Source organism: Grammomys surdaster, unplaced genomic scaffold (genome assembly GCF_004785775.1).
Source record: "Grammomys surdaster isolate TR1022 unplaced genomic scaffold, NIH_TR_1.0 331, whole genome shotgun sequence".
In the NCBI taxonomy this organism is placed as follows: Eukaryota; Metazoa; Chordata; class Mammalia; order Rodentia; family Muridae; genus Grammomys; species Grammomys surdaster.
The window spans coordinates 1-14,023 of record NW_021604750.1 but is presented as its reverse complement, the minus strand read 5'-3'; the positions used below and the strand labels follow the sequence as shown (position 1 = coordinate 14,023).

The 14,023-nt window shown below is 39.5% G+C and overlaps 1 protein-coding gene across 3 annotated transcripts in view; it reads right to left on the bottom strand.

The window, feature by feature from the left end:
- Nucleotides 1–6,831, bottom strand: part of Dnm1l (dynamin 1 like) — a 54,997-nt gene extending 48,166 nt beyond the window's left edge. For 2 of the 3 annotated variants that reach the window (XM_028778267.1, XM_028778266.1), the window contains exon 1: nt 6,568–6,753. In XM_028778267.1, coding sequence (XP_028634100.1) covers nt 6,568–6,669 — 102 coding nt within the window. In that variant the 5' untranslated portion in view covers nt 6,670–6,753. Of the gene's footprint in view, nt 1–6,567 lie in introns of all 3 variants that reach the window. The other variant, XM_028778265.1, reaches the window with a different exon arrangement.
- Between the last annotated feature and the right edge of the window lie 7,192 nt (nt 6,832–14,023).

Genomic DNA, 14,023 nt, shown 5'->3' with positions numbered 1-14,023 from the left:
TGTGAGGAGTGAGTGAAGAGAGAATGTGAGGAGTGAGTGAAGAGAGGATGTGAGGAGTGAGTGGAGAGAGAATGTGAGGAGTGAGTGGAGAGAGAATGTGAGGAGTGAGTGAAGAGAGGATGTGAGGAGTGAGTGAAGAGAGGATGTGAGGAGTGAGTGAAGAGAGGATGTGAGGTGTATATGGAGAGTGTGTGTGTGAGTGAAAGTGTGCATGTGGTGTGTGTGTGTGGTGTATGTGAGATGTGTGTGAAGAGTGTGAGAGTGAAATGAGAATGCACAGAGGTGTGTAGGAGTGTGGGAGTTCAAGAAAAGAAAACACATGAGATAAAAGCAGAGTGCGCAAGAGAATGCAGAGTGTGTGCAGCCTCAATCTGCGATCAAATGAGCGAGAGAGAAAGCAGAGAATGAGAGAGAAGAGAGAGAAACTTTAAGCCTTGAAAAATTGCCTGTCAGCTTGTACCCAAAAAGTAGTCTATGTATGTTTTTTATGCGCCTTTCAGATATCCCTGCTTCCAGTTGAGAACTCCGATCCTGTGTCGAGGCTGGACCCCAGCACTGCATGTTCCTAGAATGGCAGAGGTTTAAGGGACTAAACCTTTGAATTGAAAGCCACCTTTAACTAAATGTTTTCCTTTTTAAGATTTGCTGTGGTCATGGTGTCTCTTCATGGTAATGTAATTAAGTCCAACTGTGATATGACCCTCCTAAAATTTGAAATTGGAAGCCCTATCATCTAGCATCTCCAAATGTGACTGACTGTATTTAGAGTCAGGACTTCTAAAAAGGGCAATTAAATAAGTAAGACTGTTGAGATGTTGTCTTATTATAAATAATAGTAAGCCATCCTGTTTATAGGCTTTTGTTATGGTAGCCTTACCAAACTAATATGGAGGACACATTTAGTCATCCACAATAGAAATGAATTAAGAAAATCAACCCAGATTTTGGCCAAAATGCCATGAGAAAGTCAATCACATCTCATTATGAAGTGAAAAATTTAACTATATTGTATTCTTCTAAGTAGCATGTTAAAATATAAGAGGATTATCTTACTTTTTTATTATCATTAAAAAATTTACCATGGTCAAGGATTATAAAACAAAGCATTTTGGGGAGATAGGCTCACAGTTCCAGAGGGTTAAAGACTATGCCCATGAGGAGCATAGCAGCAAGCAGGCATGATACTGGAGCAGTAGCTGAGAGCTCTTATCTTGAGACAACCATGAAGTACAGAGGCCATGCCTACTGACATACCTTCTTCAACAAGGCTACAGTGCCTAATCCTTTCCCAAACAGTTCCACTAACTGAGGTCCAATCAATCAAATATATGAGCCTATAGAAGACATTCACATTTAAGCCACCACAGGCGTTAAGAGTTTTGTCTCAGGGTAGAGAGTCAACACCTAGAAATGAAAGGATGAAAGATGTTACTCCAACCAATGACACCAGAAGCAAGCAGGCACTGCTATACTAATAATGGGCAAAACAGACTTTAAACGAGTATTAGTCAGAGAAGATGAAAGGTATTTCATTCTGATCAAGATAACAACTACCCAAGACTTGCAATTCTAAACATCTATGCACCAAACCTGGTGCATCCAGTTTCATAGAGCATACTACTGGAATTAAATACAAGATTAAAATCAGCACCTTAATAGTAAATGACTTCAATAAATAAATGAACTTTCCAGCAAGAGAGCAAACAGGCAAAAGGTAAAATTTATTTTTTCTATGCCCTTTTATATAGGCTGCCAACAGGTGTGGCCCAGACTTAGGGTCTTCTTTACTGTTAGTTTCTGTTTGAAATAATCTATTAAGAAAATCCCCCACAGGCATGCCTAACATCTGTGATCAAGCTGATTTCAGAAGTAGCCAAGTTAACAGCCAAAATTATCCTTAATAGAGATTACACCACAATAAAAATAAGGACGGAAACATCTCTAATAAGTACACAAACTCCTAGAGATTAAGAAAAGATGAATGGGTCAAAGAAGAACTTAAGAAAGAAAGAAAGAAAATTTGAAAACAAGTGCCCCAAAACCTCTGGGGCACATTAAATAGGGAAATTTATGCCTCTATTGCTTGCATTAAAAGACCAGAAAGACTTAAGGGACTTAATGATGAAACTCAATAATTTGGAAAAAAAAAAAAAACATGAACAGACCAAGCCTAGAAGACAGCAAGTAATAATTAAAATCAAAGTAGAAATTAATGAAACAGAAACAAATAACACAAAGAATGAACCTAAGAGCTAGCTTCTATGAAATAATAAATAATACCAACACTTTGTTGTCTAACTAACCAAAAGAAACAGAAGACCAAAATCAACAGAATCATAAATGAACAAAGAAACAATGTAACAGACAGAAAAGAAATCCAGAGTATGAGAAGGAATTACTTTTAACACCTGTATTCTTTTAATCTGGAAAACCTAAAAGAAATGGAAGGATTTCTAAATTGATCCAAACCACCAAAGTTAAACCAAGAGATCAACCACTTAAATCAACCTTGAATAAATGAGACGAAATGGTAAAACATGAGAGCTAGCAAATGACAACAAAAGCCAAACACTAAAGATGAATTCTACCAGACTTTTAAAGATCTATATATAGCAAGTGTTCTTAAATTATTAAAAACAAACAAACAAAACAAATAAAGGAAGAAAAAAAGAAAGAGAAGAAGTACTTCTAAATCAGTAATAAAACCAGTATCACTCTAATACTCAAGAAAGAAAACTACAGGCCAATATTCCTGATAAACATCAATTCAGAATCTTGAATAAAATACTGCCAAACCAAAGACAAGCATACAAAAAAAAAAAAAATCATTCAACATCACCAAGTTGGCTTTATCTAGGAGATACAGGGATAGTTCAACACATTCAAGACAATAATTTAATAAATAAAATAAATGAACCTAAAGACAAACATCACACAATCATCTCAATAGCTATAGAAAGGGCTTTGACAAGATCCAACATGCCTTCATGATCAAAGTGCTAGACAAAGACTGGAGGGAGGGAACATAACATAATAAAAACTATAGATGACAAACCCATAGCCAACATTTATCCTAAATGGGTGGAAAAAAAAATCAAAGGAATCATACAGAAATCAGTAACTATGCAGTGCTGCCCACCATTCCCTCTCTTTCAGAATATTTCTTAAAACACCAGTTGGAGAAATAAGGTAAGGGAAAGAAATCAGAAATTATTCATGTCTGCAGATGCTACACCATAAATAGAGACAAAAATTACTCCAGAATTTTTAGCAAAGTGTCAGAATATAGAATCAACCTACAAAAAAAATACACAAAAAATTCACTTGTCTATATAGGAACAATAAGTACAATATGAAAGCAAAGACACATTCCCATTCATAGTAGCCTAGAAGAAAAAATATCTAAGAAATAATGAGAGGTAAAAAAGCCCTATACAGCAAAAACTTTAAACCTTTAAAGAGACTGAAGACACTAAAAAAATAGAACGCATCCCATGTTCATGCTATATAGTTTACATAGAATTAATATTGTAAAAATGGCCATTATACAAAAAAGTTTACAGATTCAATGCAATCACAATCAAAATCCCATCATATTTTTCACAGAAATATATTGAAAAAATATTCTAAAATCTATATAGAATAATACAATACTCCAGACAGCCAAAGAGAATGCAAAATTTCTAGAGGAATTATCATTCCAGATTACAAGATATATTATAGAGCCTGAATAAGGTAATGGCACATAGAAGAACAGAACAAAGAAAACAGAGACATGACATGTGACTACAGCCACCTTCTGATATAGACCAATGAGGCAAATACTTTCTGATATTTGAAAAAGATGCCAAAAACATACAGCAAAGAAAAGATGGCATCTTCAAGAAATAGTGCTGAGAAAACTGGAAGTTTACATGTAGAAAAACAAAATGAGGACCATATCTGTCTATCACCTTGCACAAAAACTAACTGCAAATGGATCAAAGACCTAAATGTAAAATGTGAAACACTGAAACTGCTAGAAGAAAACATGGGCAGTTCCCTATAGGATACAGGTAGAGAAAATGAGTTTCTAAATAGGACTCTAGTTGTCTAAGAATTAAGACCAGCAATTGACAAGTGGGACCTCATAAAACTAAAAAGCTTCTGTAGAACAACTGAATGAAGAGAAAACCTATAGGGTGGGAGAGAATCTTGCTAGCTATATAGCTGAAGGAGGCTTAATATCAAGAATATGAAAGAACTAAAAAAAAAAAATCAAGGGTCAAAAGAAGACCTATTCAAATAGTGGATAATAAATCTAAACAGACAGTTCTCAAAAGAATAAGTCAAAATGGCTAAGAAATGTTTCTAGGCTCTTCTTAATAAATTTTAGATGGTAAGAACTGAATAGAGATAAAACCTGCTGGGTAGAAAAAAAAATCTGATCCTTTAAAAATTTCTAACATTAACAAGCAGAAGTGGCACAGAAGTATCATCACAGGGCTGAGTTTTACAGGCTTCCCTTTTCCCTCCATCGCTCCTCTACTGGCTAACACTATTGTGTGCAAGAAGCCCATCCTGATTTTAAACTCTTTACTCTGATTCACCATATCCCTGATTCTTTTACTGTATGATGGTTAAAATGCACTTGGAAATCTCTTAAGAGTATATGTAAAGTTTCTGCTTTAAAGCTAGGTCACAATTCTCGATTGTTATAAAAAAAAATTAACTATTTCATCTTTTCTCATTTTATTTACAAAAACTAGTTTTTATTATAAAAGTCCTAGTGTTATAAAACCCAGGGGCTGAAGATATACCTCAGCAGTTAAGAGAACTTGTTGCTCTTGCAGAGGACCCAAGTTCAGTCCCCAGCATGCACATGGCAGTTCACAACCATTTGCATGTTTCAGATCAGTTGCCCCCTTCTGGCTTCCAAGGGAATTAACAGGCATTTGATACATAAACATGCACACAGGGAAATATTCATAAAGTAAAAATTAACTTAAAAACTAAATATCCCATTACAATGAACAATATGCATCACTGAAAATTACTCCAAGATCCCAGGAACAAAATGCCAAAACAAACAAAAAACCAAATAGTACACTTGATAATTTGGTCTCCAGGCACTGCCAACATCAAGTGTTAATTCTGGATTATGCAGATATGACTGTCCGAACAAAATCCATGCTAACCCAGCAAATGGCCCCCAAGTAATTCCTACTGCTTTAAATATTTAAAGGCCAAAAACAATAACAAACTACAGGAGGGTTTGAAGTATATGGATATCCGCTAATATTCTCTAAACTACTCCTTCTTATAATATTTATATACTTTTTTGTAGTAAGATGTAGTCATACAACCCATGGAAAATAGAGAAATCATCCATTACCTCAAAAAAAAAAAAAAGAATATTAACAAATGGGAGCACCTAAAAATATGTTTATAAAGGGGCTGGAGAGATGGCTCAGAGGTTAAGAGCAAAGGCTGCTCTTTTAGAGGACCTGGGTTATAGCACCCACGTGGCATCTCACAATCATCTTTAACTCTAGTTTCCATTCTGACCAGCAACAGGAAAAACACTCACATCATAAAAATTAAAAAAAAAAAAAATTCTGGGCATGGTGGTTTATCAGTCAAGAGCGCTGAGGCAGGGCGAATGCTATGAATTTCAGCCAATTCAAGTAACATTGTGAATTCTTAGCCAGCTTGAAATACAGAGTAGGGCCTGTCTCAAAAACAATTCCCTCCAGGAGGCTAATGAGATATGGCTCAGCGGTTAAGAGCACTGACTGGTCTTCCAGAAGTCAATTCCCAGCAACCACATGGTGGGTCACAACGATCTCTAATGGGATCTGATGCCCTCTTCTGGTGTGTCTGAGGGCAGCGACGGTGTACTCACAAACATTTAAACAAACAAACAAACAAACAAAACCAAAAAACGGCCACCTCCCCTAAAGTTCTGTTGCTCCTCTTCAGTTCAAGGAAGGCATTGGAAGAAAGAAAGGAAAAAAGAAAGAAAGAAAGAAAGAAAGAAAGAAAGAAGGAAAGAAAGAAAGAAAGAAAGTCATATATCTCTGCCCATTCTAGATATTTATTTCTTCAGTATTCTTTTCAGATAAAATTTGGACTCATCTCCAACACCCCACGTAAGGCTTGAGAACCTTATACCAAATTTGAGTCACAGTCACAAAACTACGAACACCGAAGTCATGGAGTAGTACAAGAAAAACCTGGTGTTCCTTCCTAACTTTAGATCTCCAACTATACCCGGGATTTTCTTTTAATCTTATTTTTACGTTGTAATGCTCCAAGGGCCGCCGACTCACCACTAGCTTGCTGCCCCTCTGCCCACCGCAACTCGAGTCCGTCGCGAGCTCAGCCGCCGGAAGGAAGCGACAGCCGCCCACACGCCCGCCCGCGCGTCCGCCGAGTGCCCTTGGGCCAAGCCGCACCCGGCTGTAGGGCCACTCAGCGCCGCTGAACGCCCGGGACCAGAGCGGAGCGCCAACCGGCGGCCTCCTCCCGGCTGACACCTGCAGGCCTGTGGCCGAGCCAGGCCTCGCGATCGCGGCCTCATCTTACCTGCGTTCCCACTACGACGATCTGAGGCAGCTGGATGATGTCGGCGCCCACCGTGTTGAAGACGTCCTGCAGTTTATTGATGACAGGGATCAGCGCCTCCATGACTCCGGAAACACTGGGCCACAACTCAGCAGGTCACTGCAATGAATGGGGACGCGGCCCGCAGCCCGCTTGCTTCCTCTTCTCCTCCGCCCTCTCCTCGGGAGCTCGCACCCATTGGGCCGGGCCGCCACCTCCCAGCCCGCTCCCGGCAGGCCACGCGCCACGCCAGAGGTGGGCGCGCAAAGGCTGCCGGGAGATGTAGTTCACGCTGAGTGGAACGCGAAGGCCTATTCCAGAAGGTTTCAGATGTTGATCGGAACTGTGCGGGTAAGGAAGCCGGGTCCGTGAATCTGAGTCTACTATAGTCAAAACGCTAGAGAACAGCTAGACGAATAAGGATTGTTAAAGTGTTAGGTATGAGTATGCCTCCGGGAGTTGGGACACACCTCTAAACAAACCATGGGAGACTTAGGCAGGAGGATACCAAGATCTGCACTACATAGTGAAAGAAAGGAATGGAGTCTATTGATTAACCAATGTCATTTCCTTATGAGAAGCAATACTTTATAAAGAGCAATCAGGGAAACTTTAGGAAAATTTAAAGAATGTCTCAAGATATTTCCACTGCTCCAGTCTACCCTCCAAGAGAGTTTATCTGGCCAAAGTTCCGAGACTGAATGGTGAACCCTTAGTCTTAAACTAGACATCCGTATCACACACACCGAACATTACTTAAGGTACAGTGCAGAAATGAAGGTAGAAAGAAGTAAAGAAACCAAGTATGGGGAAAGCTGCCATCTAATTATGATGCTGCAGTTGTAGCCATGAATACACAGCGCTATATACTTACACAAGATTGGGCCCTCAGCTATCTGTCGTAGAAACAGGAGGTGCCTATGAAGCTCCATCCTTTCTAAAGGACCAGTAACTGTTCTTGTTTGCTGGAGTTGGGGGTTAGGTTTTTTTTTTTTTATTAGTATACCCACTAGAACTAATAGGTGGGAAGAAAAAGGGGGTCCCAGAAAGGAAGGGAAAATATCAGAGGGTTTTGAGGGTAATAATCACAATATGCTGGATTATGAGACTGTCAAACATAAAGAAACAGTAACTAAGAGCCACAAACTCCCCAGTCTTAGAGGAATGAAAAGCCAAGCAAAACTTGCTGCTATCCATCCATGATAGCCATGAGCACTCATAGTCAATGAAAGTGTGGATTGTATAACTGGAGGGGTTACCATTTACCTGCAATATATGCCAGTATTATATATGCAATATATATGCATATAGTATTATATATGCATATATAATATATGCAATATATAGGAGACAGGCTTACAGTTCAGCAGACAGATGGTGGCTGATTAATAATTTTTGAAAAACACATAAATAAAAGAATCTGAAGGTGCAGAAGTAGTTTTTAGACATCTTGGTAAATGTTGTGACCTTCCCTTAAAAAAAAAAAAAACCCAAAGATTTTAGAATCCAAAGTCAAGTGCAGCAGCATGGCTGAGAAGACAGAGACAAAAGTCAGCTCTATTGTCTCCAAAATGAGCTCCAGGCTAGTCAGAGCTACAGACAGTTTATCTCCAAGAAAAAAAAGCAGATGTTTTAATTTCAAGTTACTTTATAATGTTACATATCAATAAATAGAACACTATACACATGACCTCACAGCTCTCTGTTAAGATGGTGTTTCTTATTTTCTATAAGAAAGACATAAATGAGAGCAGTCTCTAATCTTTCTAACAAAGAAAACAGACAGGGAGAGAGTAGGCTCATACTGATGCTCAAAAAGATTAAAGTACCCTGGACAAAAATGATGCATCCATGTTTGATTTTCCCTTGTCTTTTCCCGTGTGCTAAGAGCTAAATTGGAAAGATTGGTATACATACATATTATCAAAGCCAACATATCAAAGATTGTGTGTAGTATACTTTCCTATTTAAATTATCTTTTCTCTGGTAATGGAACACATACAGCCTTATATATTATCATATAGTTTTTTGTAAGACAAAGAATGATCCCATAAGCAGTGCATAGGAAAGTCTACCAATACACTACTGCCAGAATTGCCCAGAGCAATCAGACACAAGAAGAAAGCAACAGGAACACACACACACACACACACACACACACACACACACACACGAGAGAAGATAATCTGAAAGTAGACACAAGCCCTCATTCCTAACTCGGGTGCAGGTACTATCTCCAATTGATAACTGCTCACAAAAGAAAAATTAGTTTTCTCCAATGGAGTCTCTTCTTCAGTGATGTTTTCTGAGCCTTAATGAGGTGTGTGTGTGTGTGTGAATATATGCATATGTGTGTACATATGTTTGAGTGTGTATGTGTGTCCAAGGTAGTGGGGGGAGGGGTAAAGTGCTCCCTTTGGAGCTCAATGCTTAGTTTATTATTCCCAACACTCTGGCCAGTTTTAGTCTTTGCATTGGCTGCTGCCTGCTGCAAAAAGTTTCTCTGGCCAAGATTAAAAGCAGCCCACATTTATGGGTGTTACTTAAGTATTTAGAAGGAAATTTGACAATATGACCATTTAGTAAAACAATTATGACTCCGTAAGCCATGAATTTTTACTAGGATTAGAGTATAAGGCATACAGTTTCCTCCTGTAGATTATTCAACCAGAAAGACAGTAATTATGTCCTAATAGTTGTGTGATTATTTTAAGGCCTGGCACACCTCACCTGGCAGGTCAGTTTTGTAGCATGCAGGGTAGAGGACTGGGTAAAGTCATTAATGTATTTCCTTGCCTAAAAGCCTGCATAGGACCTCCAAGAAATATAAAATATGGACACCAGGGAAATTCCTAGACAGTTTAGGCTTGATTTTTTTCTTGCAGTCAAAGTGTGCAGTGTTTCTGCCACAGCGTCGTGAGTAACCAAGGATAATGGCAATAGCCTGCGTTGTTGTGGACACTTCTGGGGGCTCTCTGACCAATAATTTCTACGAAGTTATCTAATACTTACACTGTGATTTTTATTCAGTAGCCCATGTTGTCTGCGAGTAACACTGTCTGTATATGCATGGTGCTTCTGTTCAAACTCCCTGTTGTTTAAACTGATATTTTGAAATTAGCTTGCTAACTTGTGGGTTTCCATAAGATTTTTCATATATCCTTAGTTTTGATTTACATTTACCAATTACTAAGGATGTTGAACATTATTTCAACTGTTTCTCAGCCATTTGAGTTTCCTCTTTTGAGAATTCTCTGAGTAGACCTAATTTTTAATTAAATTGTTTGCTTGATGTCTACTTTTTTTTTTTTAGCTCTTTATATATTTTAGATATTAGCCTGCCAGGAGGCCTTCCCTGGCCATTTGACAGGGTGGCCTGAGAGGAGACAGAGAGTCAGAGAGGGAGGAGTGAGTCAGGCAGGATGATCTGGGGAACCTTGCAGCTCTGAGTCACTAGTGAAAGCTCAGACAGATCACAGCAGACCAGACGGTTTCATGAGGGGGAGTTTATTAAGAGAGAAGGAGAGCTGGAGGAGATAGAGAGAGAAGTAGAGGAGTAAAGGCTGGCCATGACCATGTGGAGAGGGGGGGGCTGGGTCGAGGGGAACAAGAGGGAGAGGAGGGGGCAAGCAGCCCCTTTTATAGTGGGCAGGCCTACCTGGCTATTGCCAGGTAACTGTGGGGAGGAACATACCTGGCTGTTGCCAGGTAACTGTGGAGGTGGAGTTTAGACAGATTACTAACAACTAGTATTCAGGTCACTTCTTTATTTATACAGGTTTCACAGAACACAGACAGACTCAGGTTATCTAAGAAGTACAGATTATATAGTTTTACCTTTGGACATGTTTGACTTTTCATTACATGTCTAGCTTTACAAGTTCAGTCACACTTAGAAAGTACAAATAGAGCAGATTATATTTTTATTAACAGCCCTATACTTCAATTTAAAGAATCTAAAGAATGTCTCCTAGAAATCAAACAGATTATATGACAGCCTGTTCTTAGGTTGGCAATGTTTTTGTACTTTGAAAATAGTCTACACGAACAGAAAATATCTGAACCAGTCTTTTTATGAACAACAAATACTAAACCTAGCTTCTTTTACTGTATGTTTCATTATCTATGCTGTCAGTAGGAAAGATTTCATTTAGTCCATCTGTGTTATTTACTGAGATCTAGTCCTCCAGGGGTGTACCCTGTATGATTCCCTATATTTAAACTGCATTTTCAGAGGGCTCTAAGCATATAATAAAGATGCCTTGAGTCTGTAACCTCCTGCCCATTCAGTTGGTCAATTATCTGTGTTTACCCTGTACCAGTTATATTATTTGAGTTTGCTAAGGGAAAGATACCAAGAAGATTCCTACAGTAATGGCCTCATCTAGCTGTGTTTGTCTGTGCTTGAAGATTTCCTTAGGGAAGGCTTCCAAATAGGACAAGATAAAGTTAATTTTAGGATTTTCCTAAAAAGACTCATAGTTTTTCTCAGGAAAAGACATAAAATAAGTATGAATGCAGAAAGTCCCCAAGAATGAAATACACAGAGACCAAAACCCAGACATGAGAGACAGAAGAGCCATTGCTGGGACTGTGTCAAGCTGCTGTGCTGGCTCCATAACTCTTACCATTTCCAGTGGATATGGCTGTGTGGGAAATATTCTCTCATGGTTCCTAAACCGTGTGTTTCCCTGGTGTAGTATAACAGTCACAGGAGGGAACCAGGCCAAAAGAGGCAGTGTGCACAACCCTTGAAAGAAGACACAAAGGACTCTATTAGTGACATCGACACTGAAGGACTTAGCATAGAGCTGCTCTGTGGTACCAGAGCTCTCCACAGGCAGGATTCCTCTCTTCCTAACCTGTGCTCCCTTTTACCAAGCACTCTCCCTCCTCCTTCCCTCTATCGCCACCCCCGGTCACATCCTCTGCCTCACACTCAATTTCTTCAGAATCCACATAAGCTGGATTCTGTGGGAAAGCTCCTTCTAGGCTCACAGACATCTTAAGGCTCATGCCCTATAAATGGGACGAAGTGACTTTGTAAAGGAAAGATTAAATACTCATATGAATGTTGGTGGCCATGCCTACTCGGTTTCCTCGGGACTCCATTTTCCATGGTTTGTTCTCCCTTACTTGGATGTTGTGTCTCTTCTGCATGGTGTGGGAGGCAGAAACATAACCTGCTAAACAGGTGACTGATCTGCCTCCTTACCCCTTTCCATTGCCTGCTGCTGTTCCTGTTTGAGGCTATAGGTGCCTCCTGCGGCTGGTCCTTGGTAGATGTCAATGGTCCTTGCCAATTTCATATTCATAGTTCCATTATTGGGGACCTTCCATGCAGAATATTATTTGTTCGCTTACATTATGATTCACCTACTTTTTGGTAGATTCCCTTGATAGCATCAATAGTGTCAGTTTGTCCAGGGTTCTGTTTCTTGTCAGAGTCCTCCAAGGACAAAACATCCAGAGGTGTGCTATTAACTGAGATGGAAATTCCTGTCTTCTCAATCTTAGCCTCCACATGTGTCCCCTTGGATGTGTCAGCACGGAAGTCAATTATCCTCTGTCTTCAGCATTAGTACTCACTACATTTACAGGACTGTCCTGTGGGGCAGAATTCACAGGTAAGCTGATAGGTATAAACCAGGTGAGCTGGACCTACAGAAACCCTTGCTACTTTTGTCATTTACCTGCTGAACACTGTTGTCTTTTTTTCCCCCCTGAGGCCATCATGAATGTGAGCAGAGCCAATTCACTCAATTTCTTCTTCTTCTTTTTAAAATTTTATGTATGTATGTATGTATGTATGTATTTATTTTATATACTTTTATTGGATATTTTATTTACATTTCAGATGTTATCCCTTTTCCCCATTTCCCCCCCCCCCACCCAGGAACCTCCTATCCCATCTGACCTCCTCCTGCTTCTATGAGGGTGTGCCCCCACCCACCCACCCACTCCCACCTCCCTGCTCTCGAATTCTTCCACACTGGAGCATCCATCCTTCATGGGATCAAGGACCTCTTCTCCCATTTATGCCCATCAAGACCATCCTCCTGTACATATAGAGCTGGAGCCACTCCATCTCTTCTATAAAGGAAATGGAGGGAAGATGATATGGCATGCAGGCGACTTGATTGTTTTTTCAAAGATGTACTATTTGCCCTGGGATATAATGGCATTTATTTTAGAAGAGTATATCATTTCTTTCCAGGGTTTCTCTAAAGCATGTTGTTCTTGCTGTGTTGAAGTTTTTCTCTGTCATGTGGCTCAGAAAACACAAAGTGTTCACCAGGCTGGAGATAGACCATCCTGTTTGACTAGATGCTGATAGTAAATTTGCATCACTCAGATCTGTGCATGAAAATTTGTCTGCCATGTCCTTCACCTCAAAAGGTGGAGGATGGAACCACCACACTATCCCAGAATAATAATAATAATAATAATAATAATAATAATAATAGTAAAGCAGGCACGAGAGTCTTATACAAATATATACAAATATCAATTTGCATATAGTGAAAACCAAAGCTATCTCAAGCATTGTAATGATGCATTATGTGGTCAGAGATAAAAACAAGACAAAATAAAACAAAAAACCAACACAATCACAAAGCAGTTTTGAGAACGCTAATAAAGATCAGACTTGGACACAACTTCACTCTTAGAGGTTGAAACAAAGGGCAGAGACAAAGAACTCGTTGATTGAAATGATGAACAAATCGACAAACCCTTGACTGAATCACCCAGAGAGGGCAGAAATGATTGAAATGTGAGATATGGGAGAGACAAGCAGGATCCATGGGAACTCTAGCCAACCTTGAACTGCAGAGGGTTGAATATCCTCAAAGAAAGAAATTGCTCATTCCACAACATAGACATCAACATTGATATCAGAGGTGACCAAACATGGACCACCTTTTGCCTTCCTGTTGTCACATCCTGGGTGTGATGATACATTCATGATCTTATGAGTACATATATAATGAGTAATGTAAAGAGATCAATATGAGTACAAGATTGAAAGAGTGATACAGTCTTTTCCAACAAGGACAGCCCAGGACCAAGTGTTTACACAGTGGATCTTACCCACTAGCCATAAAGTACATTGGAGATCAATAATCAAGGTGTTTCACCAGAGACACAAGGAAAGATCATTCCACTCTTAGATTACAAAGCTAGTATTACCCTAATACCAAAAACACCACACACACACAAACACACACACACATACACACACATACACTCACACATACAATGAGAGTTAAATATGTATTCTTCATATGAATTAAAACATGTATGCCATGATCTGTGATCTCCATAAAAAACAGACTGACCTAACTGGGTGAGAGGGAATGAACACACACACACAGACAGAGAGAGGGGTGGGGAGGGAAGGGGGAAGGAGGGATGAAGGGAAGGAGAAGGGAGAGAG